Below are 19055 nucleotides of genomic sequence, written 5' to 3' on the forward strand. Positions count from 1 at the left end.
ACAGAGCTGCTAACTGATACCATGTTGTAGGACTAGGGGATCAAGCTTTGTCCTAAATTATCTGGGCCTAGAACAGGGCTTCCCAATTGGAGCTTGTATCAGAATCCCCTGCAGGGTTTGCTAAAACACAGATCATGGGAGTTTCTGACTCAGGGGCCCACAAAATTTGTACTGCTAGTGGTCGCCAGCGGACACCAGTGGTGGTGGTCTGTGGACCCGCTCTAAGAAGTGACTTGCAACACGGCAGCATTGTCTCCAAGAATAATGCAAAGTGGGTGGCAACTTGAAGACACTTGCCTCCATGATTTTATCCCAATAAATGTGGTTTATCTTCAGCTCGATAAAAATTTATGGAGCTCCACTGTGAGTACAGTGTTTGGCAGAACTGTGAATGCCAAGAAGTAAGATAATGTTCCTGTCTTTGAGTAGCTTATAACTTAATTAGCAAGGAAATGGAATATGACAAATGAGCACAGGGCAATAAGGAAACTTGCCCGACTGTGTTGGAAAGTCTCAAGAATAAAGAATGGAGAGTTAAGGAGGAATAGTTACTCAAAGGCCTTTGTGTAGCTGGTTGCAAATAGTGAATCATGGCCTTGAGAAGAAAAGTAACATAAGAGCCGTGGTGCCGTGGGAAGCGGAATGTCACCCTCGGGTACAGAATGGTTTGCTGAGGCACAGAGTGAAGCAGGAAGGCCACACATGAGCCTACCAACTCTTGGTAGTTTTATGTTTTCTAATGGGAACAATAAAATGTACCTTTTTGTTATAGGAATGAAATAAAATTATGAATGTCAAGTAAGAGTAAGGCCTGACACAGATTAGGTAACTTCTTATAAAACACTGTGTGTAAATCACTATGCCTCGTACATAGAAACTGTTTAATACATGCTACCTCCCTCCTTTCCACTTCAGAAAGCTTTATAATAATTCATATGTGAAAAAGTGACAGGTGTAGAAATGGGAGGCAGAGGTAAAATCCAGTGAATCTCATGAAAAAAAAAAAAAAAAAAAAGCCCTGTCTTGAGGATAATATCGTGTCTAAGCAGTAAATGCCCCATAGAGTATATTTTGATCTATTCATTTGATAGACTTTAAAAATAGATTTTAAGTCATGGTTTTAAAGAGCATACAATAGCATGAGAATTAAAGAGAAAAAGGTGAAAAAAAAAGCATATATAATGTATGATTTCAGCTATGTAAAATGTAGAGATAAAAAGAAAAATGATACTCCATGAAGGATTTTAATTCATTAAATATACTTTTAAAGGGATGGTGTGACAAACTGGCAAGGCATTGAAATGGGGGTCTGAATAAGAGAAAGAATCAACGACAAGTTCATATTCAGATCTGCAGACCCATTGGTTCTGTATATTACGCAGCTGTATGGCTATTTATACATTATCTCATTTTCTTATGCTACATGAGGACTTTAGGTCAATCAAATTGTTTCTTATTGCTGTATTTGCAAAATACTCAGTCTTGTCCAAAAGAGCTAAGGTAGATTCACAGAGGAATCCATTAACCCTCTTACAACCAATAGGGGCAAACTCATTAGTGATTAGTGAATATCAAACTTTAATCAAACATTATCAGTTACTAACTTAAACTCACCACGTAAGACCTTTATGAGACTTACCTTTTCGAAGCAGATAACTAAATGACAAGCTGAAAATTCAATTATATTACAAATATATACTAGACATAATATGGCTGGGATTCCAGACAGATGTATCAGAAGTGGGACTCAGTACCTTACAAATACCTTGAGGTTGAAGACTGTGTCATAAAGAGTTAAGTTAATAAATGAAGATTTGATGTCTACCATAGTGTCCTCTGATCTAAAAATTAGCATTCTGAAGTATTGCTTCCTACAGTAAATTGGAAGTGAACCAACTAATATGTTTTCTAATTAATTTGTCCTTTTAAAGTCTGATGACAACAGTGAGCACTTCTGGCTGGCTGTTGCCTTCTGAAGCTCTATTAAAAAGAAGGTCAATGACAGTTCTAAATTACACCTTGGCAGAAAGTTGTGAGTATAATATTTCTAGAGGAAGCGCTTTCAGAGTCAGTTGGAGAAAGATGAATGGTTTCGCTGATTTTGTCTGAAGTAATGCTGATTTACATCAAAAATGGATTCGGGTTAGATTAGGCTACAACTAACTTTTCAGGCCTAATGAAAACCAACAAATAAAAAAGATTTGTGTACCAAAATACGTTTTCATGATCCAGAGATTTAAGCCTCTAGGAATTACCTGAATTAGGAACAATAAGGTGACCCCCGAGAGAGTTGAATGTGCCAAATGCGGTACAGGATGGGTCAGTCTGCCTTGCGAGACTCTGATTCTTCACATGCAGGGCCTCGTTTTCTAACAAGGATTGGGTCATCTGAGGAGACAGCTTTGATGCAAACTCAGAGAGGTCATCCTGGGGGGTGACTGCACCCGAGGTGTTATATACTTTGATTTTCAGGTTGGGCAGTGGATCCAGAATCGGAGAGTTAGTCATTGGGATTTTGTCTGAGACATCATGCAAAGCATACACCGGTCCTCTGTACATGGCTGCAGCCGATGTGAGGTCTGGCGGTACCACCAGGAGATCTAAGTGAGAAAGAGAAAGGAAGGCCATTTGCATTCTCCATTTGGGCAATCGATTAGTCAGGCTCCCCCTGATGCTTTTGGAGCCAAAAACAAATGAACTCAGTGAATATTAGAAATGTATAGACTTTAAGATCCTGTTGAAAACAGGGCAATTAGATTTCTGTGACCCATTGTATTACTGGCTACCAAAAAGACAAGTCCATTCTATATTTTGCTTTGTAGTCTACTCATTGTCCCTAAGGTATTTAGCTATTTCAAGAAACTGGATTCAAAGATAGTCATTCCCACTCAGTGACTTAGGGAATAGTTTCCCTTGTCTATACTGGATTTGAGTCATCGATCTATATACCACTATATTCATATTAATGCAAACTGTCTTGTCAAAAGGCAAAAAGAAAAAAAAGAAGAAAAATTCATTTGACCAATCTGTGTACATTTCTAAAGTGAAAATTTAAAAGTATGACACAGAAACCAGTTAAGAAAAAAAAAAAAAAGATTTGTGCACCTTGCCACTTCTAGTTTGTTATATGAATGAAATAAACAGAATAATGAATAAAATAGACCCGAATCTGTGTCTTCATGGAGCTTATGTTCCAGCTGAGCTACATGACCTGAATGTCACTGATTTTGACACCACACAGGGATGTTGCTGACATGCATAAATCACAGGTGTGAAGAGCAATGTGAACTGACCTTGTCTTGCTGCCTTGATGTTCACAGGCTGAAAGCCTCCATTGAGTGCCGAAGAATCAATAATATCAGACTCAAAGTCGCGATGATTCTTGCGATACACAAACAGGGCCACAACTACAGAAATGGCCAGGCAAACTATCACAGCTATCACAATTCCAACATACAGAGCAACATCATCTGAGTCGGGAGCAGCTGGGGAGGACAAGGAAACATTGGACCAACTGCTTAGAGAAATTTCCCACAGTACACATCCATATCACTGTAATTTTTTCAGACATTTATTGCCTCTTTTTATAGGTTAATTTCAAATCTATTTCAAACGCTATATAAAACAACTGTGGCCTTTCAGTGGAAAATTATCTCTGATTTCTTTTCTTTTCTCACTCTGCATCTATTCACCCACTAATCTATCTTAAATTGGGCAGCATAACAGATCATTTATTAGAAGGCATAAAAAAGAAACTAGAACTGAAATCATCACAACCCACAGGGGAAAAAAAAGTTCATTACTAACTTCAGGTGAAAAAGTTTGGAAGGCTGCTTTGAATTCACTGATAGTTCTCTAAAAACAAACATAAATACTCTGTTAGAAATATCTGGCATGTTCTGAATCTGTATATTTATTGAACCAGAATATTTTCCTAAGTCATTTCAAGTCATAAAATTACTTTCCATAGCACTCTTCTTGCTTTACCCTAAATCAAGGAAGGGGTGGGTGGGAATGGTATACCTAACTAAGCAAAACAAATATCAGAAGCAAACATGTTGGATTTGAAAGGTGTGCTTTCAGAAGGCTCAGATCTGGGAAGCAGAGGTCAATGCCGATAACTCCAGGCTTTTGATACAGATTCAGTATTACCTCGGAGAACCGTGAGTGTCTCACGGTCCCTGGTTAGAGATTTACATTTGAGCTCCTCGTTATGGAGTCAAATATGTCCATACGGTGCACTGGGTAAGATAAAGGCCTGGTTCAGTGATCAGAAAGGTCACACTACCCCAGAAGGTAATTAAGCATTTGACCAACACAGTGTGCAGTCAGCTGGAGGTCTGTTTCTGGTTAAGGCGAGAGGAAAATTCTTGTAAATGTTGCATGTTGCCTTGGTGGCAGAGAGCATGCTTCGATCCAACTGCAAAAGGTGACAGAAGTTGATAATTGAAACAAAACGAACGAAATGAAACCTTTCCAGAACTCCATAGACACCTGGAAGTCCCTGTTTTTTTGGTATTTTGTGACCCACAAACATTTTCAGCAAAGTTAACTGAAGCTTTTCCACTCACTGTGAAAGAGGTGATTAAACTGGTATTTCAGCCTTTTTATGCTCTATTCTACAGACACATGCATTTGGGGGAAAAGGAATTTTGAGGTATATAAGTCCCCGGCCTCCTAAAAGTTAAGGAGCTATGCCTCTTTCCTAAGACTCATGGCCACATAGGGAAATGACTCATCATTTAGATCGCCAGTGGTTCACCCAAACTCTTGGGTCATGGTTTCTTTGACACATTGACAGGATAAAGGATTTTCCTATCGGAAATCGCCCCCTTTCTTTCGGCATTTTGTGTTTAAATGCACTGTACGTGAGGGAATTTTTATTTTTTATTTTTTTGACTATTACCTTTCCCAGAGTTTCCAGAATATCAGCTTCCCATCAACCAAGTCTGACAGCTCTTTTCAGACTATCAGTGACAGCCCAAACACTCTAGGTTTTGTGAGCACTGTTTCCTGAGTGCTGACTGCACTTTGTGGCCTGGTAGTATTTGAGACCCTGAGGCAGCATTCTGAACCCCAGTCAGACTATTAGCCCTAAATCCTTAAGGTTTTACTTTCCCAGGCTATAATTACCCAATCTTCCTGTTTCCTAACTCAACAGGCCTGCATTTTCTCAGCCCTTTACTTTTTAGCATTTGAACCCAGCCCTTGATTAGATCAGCATATTTCATGATATGGTTTGTCAGCTATTGGGACTGAAGCTCTGAATGGCAGACTGATAGATTTTAAAGCTGGCAGAGGCTTAAAATGACCCTCCTTTCTTCTCCTCAGCAGCGAAAATCTAATTTGTTTTTCATGTTAGAATATATTAGGCGCCTATTTCCTGTGTGCACATCTGTGATCCAAAGAAAGGTAAGCTTGAATTGGGGGGCAGTAACGTTAAATGATTATACAGCAACATAAAAACCAAACATCAAACTTACAAGAAAATCCATATTCATTCTGGGTTCTCTGTTCAGTTGAAATAGGATAAAGGAAACCTTGAAAAGAACAAAAAATGAAACAAAAATGGGAACAAAATCAAATTAATGAGGGAAACAAAATAAGAAGCATGAGAAATGGTTTAATTAAAAGAAAAGGAAAAGAAACCTGTGGTTCTTTAAAATTCTGGTTCAGTACAGAATTATGATTTCGCATCTCCTGTCTGCTCTGGAGCCTCACCAAGAATTAATAAGTAGGCAGATTGAATTTCAGAGCAAAACTGGTCTCGAGTCACTAACTTTGGAGTGCTTAAAGTCTTTCTTTTATTGAGCATAAACTCTAATGGATCTAATTTATTTCAGACATCAAGGGTCATTAGCATAAGGAAAATCTTTTTTCCTTATCCCTGCCATATGCTTTAATTCCCAGGACATATTCAGCAAGGCTCTAAGCAGTTTTTTTCTTTTTTATTTAATCATAACAGCTTGCTCTTGGTCTAATAGAACTAAAGAAGACCTGTCATCATTGGTCAAAGGTTAAATACCCACTTACTGAGCAGAGCAGAGACCACCCTTCCTCCCTGCATCTCAAATCCACGTTTTGGATTTTTGGTTGTTACTTGTCCCTCCATTTAATAGGAATCCAATAGGTTTTGCCCAGGGACTGAGCAGTTTGTCAATGCAATGGAAACTGGATGCTTTTTATTTGAAATCATTCAAAAATCAATAGGGCCTAGAGGTTATAAGGTTGTTTATTTTGGGGCTTCAGAGGAACAGTGTGAAATGAGAAAAATAAAAACCTCATCTCAACAATAAATGCAGAGATAACACTAGTAGTTTTCTTTCTTTTTAATATATTGCAAGGTAGGAAATACGATGGGGATGATGATGATGATGATGATGATGATGATGATAAAAATAACATCAAGAAGAAGACTGGGAGAAGACATTTAACAACATGGAATACAAATTTTTTGAAAAGAAAAATCCATAGAAAATTTAAAAGTGTAACTTCTAATTAGCATCCCCAGTTTTCTACTATTTAATATTCTGCAACATACAAATTGATCCAATGATACAGTACCATTTGGATTAATCACATTAAGATGAATAAAAAGCATATGAATTAAACTTTCCTAGTAATACACAAGGGCAAAAAAATGTAGAGAATCTGCAAGAATTACAATCAATTGGTTCAAAATTAAAGGTCCGTAATGCTCTAATACTGAAGGTAACTCCAAATCGTGCCTCAGGTAGATCTTCTGTAGTTTGCAGAACATTCAGTTCTTACAAGCTATTTACCTATTTTTGGGAACTAATTCTGGAGAAACATGCAGTGCTACCTTAATGAAAGAGAGGTTTGCTGTAGCACAGACAAGTTTGCTCTGAATTAATTTTTAATGCTTTATTTTAGAGCAATGATTGCAACCTCCTACTCAATTTTATAAATATTATATTCCTTATTCCAGTTGTCTAAGTCCATGTATTAGGTTTGATTTTCATTTTTAAACACTTCTGTCTGGTAATAACCTTTTTCCATTTGTATTCTGTGAACTCAATAAAAGGACATCTGGGACATATAAAGGCACGGGAAGAAAGGTTATTTATTTTCAAACCCAAAGATGTAAAATCATACAAGTTCACTGCTAGCAGAGAAGATGAGGTAGCTGATGTCGCCACTCTGCTAGGGAAGCTGTTAAATAGAAGGATGTCAAAAGATTCATTTCTTGGGGCACCTGAGTGACTCAGTGGTTGAGCCTCTGCCTTTGGCTCAGGGAGTGATCCCGGGGTCCTAGGATCGAGTCCCACATCAGGCTCCCCATGGGGAGCCTTCTTCTCCTCTGCCCTCTCTCTGTGTCTCTCATGAATAAATAAAATCTTAAAAAAAGATTCATTTCTTGCAGGTTAGAAAGCCTGGAAACCAGTGTAAAATAGGATATTTGGGGATGGTCTGATGTTTACTCTGAGGATTTTTGATAAGAATCAGCATGGGCCTGCTTGAGTAAGCAAAAGAGTTATGTCTTACAGAGGGAGAAGACGCCCTCCAGAGAGATACAACATGGTCAGAAATTCTTCCCTGCCAGGCACTTCTGGGCATGCCTTGGCTTTTAACTCTGTTTCCCAACAGAATCCTTGTTCTTGACAGGCAGACCAAGGAATAGTGAAAAGGAACATTATAATTTGAATTTTAATCTCAACTTTCCAATATCTATGTAGATCTGCATAACTCAATAAATATTTTGGTGAGTGATGGTATTCATCTGAGACTTCTGTTTCATTCTAGGCAAGAACTGGAATTCATTCACTCATTCACTCATTCTTCTAACAAATATTCCTAAGCCCTATTATATACTGGGTTCTATTCCAGGTATGGGGTACGAAGACAAAAAAGATGGGAAAACCCCCTGCTTTTGCTCTAGTTGAACAGAAAATAAACAAGTAAACATAGTAAATAAGATCATCCAGATGTTGAAAAATTTCTTTTGAAGAATAGAACAGAAGAATGCAATGTGATGGGAGATAAAGGGATGACCAACTTAGGAAATCAGGGAGGAATTTTCTTTTGAAATAGGATCTGAGGGGCACCCGGTGGCTCAGTCAGGTTAAGTGTGGGACTCTTGATTTTGGCTCAGGGGCTGATCTCAGGGTCATAAGCTCAAGCCCTGTGTCCAACTCGGAGTTCTGCCCCTCCCCTTGTTCTCTCTCTGTCTCTCTCTCTAAAATAAATAAATAAGCCTTTAAAAAATGGGATTTGAAGGCACCTGGATGGCTCAGTGGTTCAGTGTCTGCTATCAGCTCAGGCTGTGATCCTGGGGTCCTGGGGTCGAGTCTGCATTGGGCTCCCTGTAGGGAGCCTGCTTCTCCCTCTGCCTATATCTCTGCCTCTCTCGGTGTCTCTCATGAATAAATAAATAAAATCTTTAAAGAAAAAAAAAAGAGATTTGAGCTGGAGCTTGAACAATGAGAAAAAGTCAGCCAAACTGAGATCAGGAGGGAACAATGGTCCACAAGAAGGGCAGTAAATGCAGAAGCCAGGACAAAAATGGAGTGGTGGGAGGGAGGTGAGTAAAAGGAAGAGGAAGAGGCTGGCTCTGAGGAGTGAGGAACAGCCAGATGCAGGCCTGGTGGGCCATGATGGAGCATTCTGATTTTATCCTAAATGAAAGAAAAATCCTGTGATCAAATGTAATTTTGAAAAGATTGCTTCTTTTTTTTTTTTTTTTCTCCACAGTGGAGAGCAAAGGGAACAGAGTGACAGGGTTTTTTATGGATGGTTTCTATGACACATGGCTTGGGAGATGTCTATCAAAAGGTGTATGAATATAGTTGATGAAGTGCTTGCATTTGAGGTTGTTCTAAAATAAAAGAAATATTTTTTAGAAAACGAAAGTCTCACTATTATTCCTCATAGCCAATGAGGACCAATCCAGCCAAACTGTTATTTCCCTACATGGGGAAATTTAAAACAGACTGAGTATTAAGTATACTTCACTAATGGTTCAACACCCTAATTTACTCTGTTATGGAAACACTGATAAAGAGTTTTGGAAGGCAACTCTATAAAACTTTTTCCATCCTTTTCAAAACACTTCTGCAGCTACAGAACTAAAACATCACTTAGGAGGCTGGGAATCAGAAAAGAAGGGGATTACTGTTCCATCCCCTAAATGAGGGGAACACAGAATCACTTTTTAGAGTTCGTTTTTACGCTCCTCCATCTGATCCATCTCTCACAGAACCACAGGGGACATTTTCTTCAGCTAATGAGGTGACCCTGCTGAGAGCCGTCCTAGCAATAATGAAAAATAACATCTCCGGCCGAACACAGTGCAAAATAATTGTTTTTCTGTGTCCCAATCAACAGCCCAGCTTATAAGTTAGGGATTTCAGTTAACTTTCTTACTACTCGAAAGGAAGGCCATCAAAAAAAGGCACCAGGGCTGTTGGGAAGGCAGTGAAACTGAGCTTTTCGTTCTTCAGTTTGAATCCTAGCTCTGCTGCTTTCTTAACTGTGAGAGCTTGGTCAAACTGCTTCACTTTTCTACATATCAGTGTTCTAATCTGTGTAAGGGAACATAAGTCTTCACTCCCATAGAGTTGTGGAAAGGATAAGTGAGATTTGTAAAGGGCTGGTACACTGCACTGCAAGCAATCGATGAATGACAACTCTATCAATATCATTATGATGCACATTGTGAGCACGCTGAGACTCTCTTCTTAAGAGATTTTATTTGTAGAGTCAAGTCAGACCATTATTTAATGAGTGACCTTAGGAAATTTGTTTGAATTTCAGGTTCCTTAGTTATTACAGAGACAAAGAGCCCAGTTTTTCTGAGAAACCATGATCAATGCACTCTTTTTAAAATACTGTATACTCTTTCACGCTTTCCTCTGGAAGAGTTTATGGCCTTTGTGGCTTCTGGCAACAACATAGTGGCATGCTTCAGAATCAACTTGCCAGGGCCAGAGTGCAACTTGATGCTAAAACAGTTTCACAACCAGAGGTGGTGTCACTTCTAAAGGGGGAATTTGGAATTGGGGCAGGGGAGGTGTTTTTGGGTTGTCATAATGATTAGGGAGTTGTTTGTGGTACTTAGTGAGGGCCAAAGATACTGAATGTACTGCAATGGCAAGAACAATCTAATGGAAGGACTGTCTGGAACAAAACGTACCTCCATGGGTAACAACTTCCAAAATCATCTCTCTTGGACTGCTCCTGGACTGCTAGAAGGAGCAAAGGCACAGGGCTCATGGAAAGATGCAAGACTTGCCCCTTGGTCGTGGGAACCTCAATAAATGCATTTAAGGGAAGCCAGTTCCAGAGAAAGCAGTGCTTCTGCTATGGGAAATGCTCATGCTCTATGACCCCCTTTTGTAATTTTTAAGAGTAAATGTAATTTTAAAGAACATGTATTTTTTCAGGGGCTCCTGGGTGGCTCAGTCAGTTAAGTGTCTGCCTTCAGCTCAGGTCATGAACCGGGGGTCCTGGGATCGAGCCACTGGCTGAGCCCCACATTGGGTTCCCAACTCAATGGGGAGCCTGCTTCTCCCTCTCCCCGCCTGCTTTTGCTCTCTCTCTCTCTCTTGCAATCTCTTTCTCTCTCTCTCTCTCAAATAAATAAATAAAATCATTTTAAGAAAAGAATAAAGAACATTTATTTTTCGGGATCCCTGGGTGGCACAGCGGTTTAGCGCCTGCCTTTGGCCCAGGGCGCGATCCTGGAGACCCAGGATCGAATCCCACATCGGGCTCCTGGTGCATGGAGCCTGCTTCTCCCTCTGCCTGTGTCTCTGCCTCTCTCTCTCTCTGTGTGTGTGTGACTATCATAAATAAATAAAAATTAAAAAAAAATAAAGCTTAAAAAAAAAAAGAACATTTATTTTTCAATGGAGAGATTTTCCTGATCTGGGAGAAAAGGGATTGGAGGAAATCTGATTGTGGAGAGCAACTTTAACCAAAGACCTAAAGTGTTTGAAAACTGAAGCAAGAATAGGGTGTCTTAAAGACTTAGTGAAATGCTCCTTATGCTAGAAAACATCTCACAATTGCTCAAAGCGTCATTTTTTAGAGGCTACCTAATCCAATCTTTTTCACATGAGGAAACTGAGTCCCAAAGGTGAGAAGTGACGTTTTGAAATAACCCAAAGTGTTGAGATTAAAATTTGGTTTCTGCCCTCATATCAATTAAGACAACAGTGTACGAGTTTTGCATTGTCCAACTCGGGGTGGCCCCATTCACAGCTGTGTGGGCTGTGGATATGGATTGTTAATATAACAATTTTCCAGTTGATGGTGGTAAAGTCACTAGGGGAAGGAGTGTCTTTTTTCTAATTTTGCAAGGTCATCCTCTAGACTGGAGGTGGGGTTGCCCATATTTTTCAGCTGACGTTCCACTATCATAAAAGATGAGAGCCCACACCCATGTATCTTAAAAAGGAAAGCAAACTCACCTTGGTTTTATACTGTAGCAACATCAAGTTATCCTTAAGTACATGGCTCATAATTGTGCAATAACATGCCTACACATAGTCTATTTGGTGGGCTTATATTTGGGAAATCTCAGAAACAAAGCCAGAAACTATACATAAGTCTTCATGTCTCCAGTAAACAGCAATGGCTTTGATTTTTCTAGTCTTGTAAAAAATTTTCTTTTCATATGGAATAGATAATAGACAATAGCCAAAATGATCATCATGAACTTAGAATTAGTTGTTTTAAGAAAGAGAATACAAATTGCTTTTGTGCAATAAGTAATATTTTAAAAGAAAAAATTATCCAGCAACTACGTTAGTGTGAGAAATGCCAAAAACTGAGCATCACCGGACAGGTTTAAATTCCTCAAAATCAAGTCTATGCCCTTCCTAACTCACAAACTCCTGGGAGTTAAAACAGATCATTGATTAGAATTTCCTATTCTAACTCTTTTCTGTTTGCAGACTAAGGAGTCAGAGCATAGAATTGCAAAGGGACTTGCCTAACATCATCAAGCCAGTGAACCAGCAAGGCAAGGGTCAGAACCCAGTTCTCTGGCTACAGCCTCAACAATATATGTAGGTACTGTGTAGGCATTAATTAGCAAATTTAAATGAGGAGAGACAAGGATATAGTAGAAAAGGGCTTGATATGTTCATGGCTTAATTTGCAATTCAGTTATTGAATGAGTTAATGCTAATTAAGCTATAAAACACCTCTTCATTGCAAACGCGATCATTGATATTCATGAGAAGGCTAAAATAAGAGAGATTTTCATGCTTAAAGGAAACAACTTCCAAACAGCATCTTTTGTTTCAAGTATGGGGCAAGCAAAGAGGTACACTGAACTCGGGTTTCTACTCTGATGTAACTGGAGAACCGTGCTGGAATGATGTAGTTGTTCGTGGATGATAATCCCACTATATTTGGTGCAATAATTACACTAAATAAATATCCAAAGGAGAAACATCATTCTCTTCAAAAAAGACACCAATGGGGGGAAAATGGAATAGACACCCATAATTGCAGGGACACTACACATCAGAAGAAAATCATATTTTAGAGCAATAAAAGCTGACAACCACTTGCTTCCAGCATCCAAGACACCGCATGGAGACTAACTACGCCACGAGCCAGATTTGGGTTCTTAATGTTGGCTCCCGTGCTAACTTGTGGGCTGTTTTGATTCTATGCCTCTATTTCCTTCTTTGCAAGATAATTTTTATTAGACAATTAGCAAATATTCAATTTATAAGGTTATTTTTGGTGTATTTTGAGTTTAGTTATATTTAAACAAGTCATTTTGCTTTAGGTAGGCCAGTGGATCACAGTAGATTAGAATCAAAAGCAACTTATGCTGGGGCTTAAGGTTGGTACAGGAGATGGAAAGTGAATAAAATTAAAAATTAATTCTGACATTTCTTTAAGTTAAAACATATATGATACAGTAATTTTTTTAATGGATCAATAATTTTTATGCCTTTCAAAGTTTGAGAACCCCCGAGGCAGATTTAAGAAACACCTACAAGGAAACTTTAGATGTACATATCTGGGAATTAAAACAGTCTTCAGATTTAGACAAATATCTAGACGGAAAGGAGATGGGTAGAGTTTTATAAGGTGTTCCTGCTTGCATTCAGGGTTTACTCAATATATTACAATACAGAGCTGCTTCTATGACCTTAATACATGTATATAGATCTTATGATACCATGAGGATTAAATAAATTAGAAGATTAATTTGTATCTTATATGGGGGCTAGTATGTAAGTCATAAATATGATATAACTCAATTATAGTTTATAAGAACATTAAGTGTGTTCTATAAAAGTGCAAGTTTTCAAATCATCAAGTTTCTGGTTAGTTTTAGCATATTTATGGCATCTGAAGTATACCAAACCACTTCCTTAGATCTGTCTTTATTTTGATGATCCTAGCATTAGAAAAATCCCCATTCCCTATGGATTTTCCCCTCTCTTTGACCTGGATGCTTGATCTTTCTTTTTGCCAGTGGCTTTACAGACTGCTAAAATATATGATTTTTCTCACATTTCTTCAATGCAAATGTTCTTATTAAAAATCTCAAGGACCATTCAAAATAAACATGTCCAGATTTTGTTTTTTTCCTTTAAGGCTGGTTCTTATCTAGCAAGCCCATCAGGACTGCACTAATGATGTCAAAGGTCAGGTCTGTCAAAGACACTCATGGTCATTTATTATAATTTACCACTCTTCTGAGGGTTTATTTATTGACAGGGGCTTAAGGAATTCCAAATAAATGAATACATAAATCCTAGGACATGACAACAAAAATTGAAAAGAACATTTGCTTATCACTGATGTCAGTTACCTAAATTGCCACCGTACTCCTCCCCCTCCCCAGCCTCACAGGACAGTGGGCCTCCCTTCAAGAAACTCATCCACAGCCCTGTTTCTGTGGTAACAACCACGCCCTTCTGAAAACGAACAGCAGGATGTAAAAGCCTTATCATGTGACTCACAGTAGATGAAGAAACATCTAAAATTTCACCCAACAGTTGAGTAAAATCAAACCTGCAATCGGCTGCCCAAGTGTTTCTAATGCAATAGGCTCTATCCTCATCAATGCTCCTGAAGAATAATAAACTATCCAATTCAAAGGCAATGATGTTATAATTCATGGTGGTGAAGATATCTGACAGAAGAAGTAAAATGAGGAAGAGTCTGGAAGCAGAAGCTGATTTGTAGTATAACATTACCCTATCTGCTGGATTTTTAGGCAAAAGGAATACTTAAGCAAAAGCCCTGGCCCGGCACCGACGTGACCTTGGAAGAACCTAGGCTTTGCTGTGGTTGTCAAAGCTGGCACCCTTCTGGATTTCCCTGGAGTTTCCTTTCTGTCCTAGAAGCTGAAGACCTTGCACTTGTCCTCTCACACTGATTTGTTTGGGGCACCATAGGTGTTCAGCAGGTTTCCGTGGGCTAAACTTTCTAACCACATCCCTGCTTTCAAAAACAGGAAAATGTCTTACCAGAAGGGAAAAAGGCTAAAGCAAACCGCACTTACTATACCGGAGACGCAGAGCACTGTGTAGGGCAACCAGTCCGCGTTCAGAATATTTATTTGCCAGCTGGGACTCCACGCATATCAAGGATGATACAAACACAGCTATGACATCAGCCTCTTCCAAACTGTAGATAAAAGCACTCACTGTCTGACACTCACAATTACGCTTTCCTATCAAATTGCTGTGTTGACAAGAATCTCACTGGAAACTGACTGGCACCTTCTCAAATGCCTACCACGGCAGCTATAAACACATCATTCTCAAGTCAAGAAGAGACTACTTGTAAGGTAAATTATTTCCCCACATTAAATGCACCTAGGATTCCAGGGGTCCTGGTATGCAGTGTGTCCACACCACAATTTACACAGAGTTGTGCCACTTCCTCTGTATGTGAGAATTAATGGAAGAGCTATGTGACGTGCAAATTTTTTAATGTGAGGAGAGTGCTAAATTTGCAGACTGCATAACATTTTAATTTCCCAAAGTCAGGAAGTTCACTGATGCAGACACAATTCCAGGCAGTTCTTATTTGTAAATTGTTATTTTTAATTTGTCTACTGTGGCATAAACCATCTTCAGCAAGAAGTAATTCTAAATTCAGATTTGAACTGTAACATATCCCTGTGTGGGACTCTAATCTTCGAATAGGATTAAACACTAAAGTGCACAGCAATAGCTGCAGTCATGTAATAATCTGAGTATACTCATAAATACATATAAAACACCACTTTTGGGCCAGGCTGCATATGTAGTTTTGGATTGCTGTTTTCTAGAAGAAGAGCTCAGTATGGATTAAGCCAACCACAGCAAAATAGATCTTACCAGAAATTCATCACAGAGATTATAAAAGTTAAAAGGTTTAGGTCTTGGTAATATTGTATTTCAACATAAAAAGTAAACATAGTTATTGGCTTAGCATTTTTGGAGGTTTTCAAGTGCTTTTTTCTTTGTCTATATCTCTCTCTGTGTCCATTGTTCTCTCAATAACTCCCCCGTCCCCCGCCCCCGGCTTCTCTCTCTCTCTATGCCTGGAACCATTTTATGGAAATCCAATTTCAAAACTGTATTGTAGAAACAAGGACTGCTTTTATATAATTTTAGAAGCGATATAAAGAAGCCTAAATGGTCAGACAGCATAATGCATAATGGATCTTCCAATACTGCCTTCTGAATAATATACACTATTCTGTAGTATTATTAAGTAAAAATGAGGAAATCTGTTAAATTTCTCATATTAGGCATGTGTTTTTAGTTATGTTCGATAGTGAAAAACACTCCAAGTCGTGTACCCTTTCTTGTTCGATGCAATCTATACCATTTAGCATACCTAAAGTCTCCAGTTCTTTAATTTATTTTTTAAAATTAACAATGTGCTCATAAACTAAAAAGGTCCAACTTCTTTCTGGGACAAAAATTGACTCTGATGTCTTCCTTAATAATACATTCTAGTGAATTTTTTGAAGTTCTTAATTTGAATGTAGGGTCTCCAATGTAGGAACTACTTTTTCAGGCCAATGAGTGTATATCCAATGTAACATATACATGATATATGTTATACTTCAGTATCAACTAATGTGTATGGATGGCCTAAAAAATTTAGTGGAGCTTCTGAAATTGCTTAAAGACCATGACCTTGTTTCACAAATGAAATTACACAGTATCACATAATGAATCCAATTCATCAAACAGTTTAAGAATAAGCATGCTTGCAAGGACAGAGTGATATGTATATAATAGGCAACTGGGAAATAATGCAAAACTATAACTCAGTTCCAAATCCCCATGTCTTCGAAATCCTCTTATATCTACCCTTGACTTACTGGCTGTAAGCAACTCTTTCCACCCAGGGTTTTATGCAACTAGGGTTTTTGCAAATGTTTTATGCAAATACTATTTTGGTAATCGAATTTGAATCAAATCTAATTTGAATCAATGGGACCAATTTTCCAGGACAAGTCAGTGTTATTGCTATATCTCAAATCCCAAGATTCTTGTTTCCAGGATCATACAGTTGTTCTAGCCAATCTTCAACATCTTTTTTTTTAGAAAGTCATTTACAATTATAAGCATAATGAAAAGCCAAGTATAAAGAACATGGTGAATAAAAAGCATACTGAAAAAGAAAGAAATTACTTGCAAACTTCCTAGCCAAAAATAAATGCATACATTTTATTCATCTTTCTCCTAAGATTACTTTTACATAGTTGTGACTAAATGTATGTGTAAACCCATATTCTGATTTTCCATGTTAAACCATCATAAACATTTTAGTGGCTATATGATATTCCACCTTATGTAACTGCCATATTGTTACTTAACCACTGCTCTAATGCTGGACTTTCAGGTTTTTCATTTTTTATAATAAATTACAAAGAATGTAGAGCATATTTGGCATATATCTTCTCAGGCATTTATATTAATTTCTTAAAATTTATTCATTCGAGTAGGATTACTGGACCAAAGGGAATAAACAATTTTAAAGCCCTTAACTTAGATTGTCAAATTGCTTCCCCAATCAATCATAAAAATTTGTATCCCCATTAGCAAAATACGAGACACTTCACTTTGCACATTTGCTAACATTTAGCATTATTATGACTTTAAAATATCCAATAATCTTGTAAGAAACCCTTGAAGACTTTCGATTAAAATTTCATTTGGCCCTGGGGAACCATACATATTTTCAAAGGTGTCTTAAACACAAAACTGAGAGTGTGGCAAATGACTTAGAAAAGTTGTGATTAATTCCTCAATAGAAAATTGAATATTCTTAGACTATAGAGTCTAAGAAAAACAAAAACCTAAATTAAAACTACGAGTATGATTGGTTTAATCTCAGATATGTGTTACTTAGGCATAATGGGAGATGAAACTGAATTAATAATGTCCTAATTAGATAGTCAATGCTATTAACTGGACATTTTGAAATAAAGTTTGAAGTATACTTTAAGTTCTACTTCTTAGCCTTCAATCTTTCTCTATAATTATGGATTTAAGTATGTCTCTTCTAAAGAGTATAAAATGGGATTTTCTACTACAATTTTGAACTCCTTTAACAGGTAAATTTAACTGATTTACATTATTACTCCCCACATATGATGATCCATGGTATATGCCATCTTAAGAATTGTTTTCATTTATCATGGGTTTTTGTTGTTTCTTTTCTGCCCTTAAAAATCTTACTCTGAATTTATACAACCATCTTTTATGTGTGTAGTCAGTCTTAATATTTTAATTGGTAAACTTGCCTCAAGAGAATTTATTTTTTTTTTTTTTTTTTTTTTTTTTTTGCCTCAAGAGAATTTAATGCAAATAGTGTTATTTATTTTTTTTTACTGAACACTATGCATAAATTAGAAAATTTTAACTCAGAACACACTTTCCCATATGCTGTGAAGGTCATCTATAATTTAGTTCCATCTTATTTTCATTTCATTTTATGCCTCTTCATTGGCCTCTCTCTCTTTTTTTAAGAATCAATTTTTATTTTATATTTTTAGTAGTTTACTCTGTAAGAGTTTGAATTGTAAGCCCTATTTTTGATTGTCTGACAATCTTTTAAATTTTGCTCTCTTGGGATCCCTGGGTGGCGCAGCGGTTTGGCGCCTGCCTTTGGCCCAGGGCGCGATCCTGGAGACCCGGGATCGAATCCCACATCGGGCTCCCGGTGCATGGAGCCTGCTTCTCCTTCTGCCTATGTCTCTGTCTCTCTCTCTCTGTGACTATCATAAATAAATAAAAATTAAAAAAAAATCTCTTTAAAAAAATAAATAAATTTTGCTCTCTTGAGCAAATCTGTATTTTCTCATTCTATTCTACATTATGCTTTAACCTCCCTCTTACATAATCACTTACTTCATCTTTCTTTCCTGTGTTCTGAGAAGTTTTATGGGATCTACATTCCAGGTTACTAATTTTCCCTTCAGCTTTATCCAAAGTTGTCTCTGATTTGATTTTTAACCTCCCACTGAGTTTTAACTTTTAATTGTTTACCTTCCTAGGCATTCCATTTGATTTCTCTCCAAATCTGTCTGTCCTTTTTATAATAGTCTATTCTTGCATTTGTGCTTATATGCATTTTATAGTTTGTCTTTTTACTTTTATTTACTGTATAGTCCCACTCAGATTGCTGAATCCATGTTATGTGAGTGCTAACTAACCCACTTACTGTGCTGTGCACTCTCTCTTGCAGTAGACTGTTCCCTTGGGTGATGTGAGATATTGTAATCTCATTTCCAGGAGTCAGAAATTTTTGTCATAGATCAATGAACTTAGGTTGTGGAAAGAACTCAGGAGAATGGCTTATTGTTTGCTTCTTTTGGTACCCTTGAAGTTTCACCAATTAGGTTAATTACATATATTTTTGTTTTTTTATTTCATTAGTACTATATCTTAGATTCCATAGCAGATCTGGGTGTAGGACTGTGGTTTTATTATAGATTTTATTTAAGTGAAGATTTCATTTTGATTTTCTCTGCCATGAATCTTCCTGTGGCTTCCCTGGGTCGGTGAACAAAAATGTTCTAGTTGTTTTTCACAGCGGGAGCAGCAATT

At 37.6% G+C, this 19055-nt stretch overlaps 1 protein-coding gene across 3 annotated transcripts in view; it reads right to left on the reverse strand.

Moving 5' to 3' along the window:
* The window catches only part of UNC5C (unc-5 netrin receptor C), a 351461-nt gene that overhangs the window by 44998 nt on the left and 287408 nt on the right, over positions 1 to 19055 (reverse strand). For 2 of the 3 annotated variants that reach the window (XM_025424156.3, XM_025424172.3), the window contains 3 exons: positions 5484 to 5540; positions 3294 to 3485; positions 2256 to 2600 (listed from right to left, as the gene is read on the reverse strand). In XM_025424156.3, the coding sequence (XP_025279941.1) occupies positions 2256 to 2600; positions 3294 to 3485; positions 5484 to 5540 (594 nt within the window). The remainder of the gene's footprint in view (positions 1 to 2255; positions 2601 to 3293; positions 3486 to 5483; positions 5541 to 19055) is intronic. The other variant, XM_025424165.3, reaches the window with a different exon arrangement.

This window comes from Canis lupus, chromosome 32 (assembly GCF_003254725.2).
Source record: "Canis lupus dingo isolate Sandy chromosome 32, ASM325472v2, whole genome shotgun sequence".
In the NCBI taxonomy this organism is placed as follows: Eukaryota; Metazoa; Chordata; class Mammalia; order Carnivora; family Canidae; genus Canis; species Canis lupus.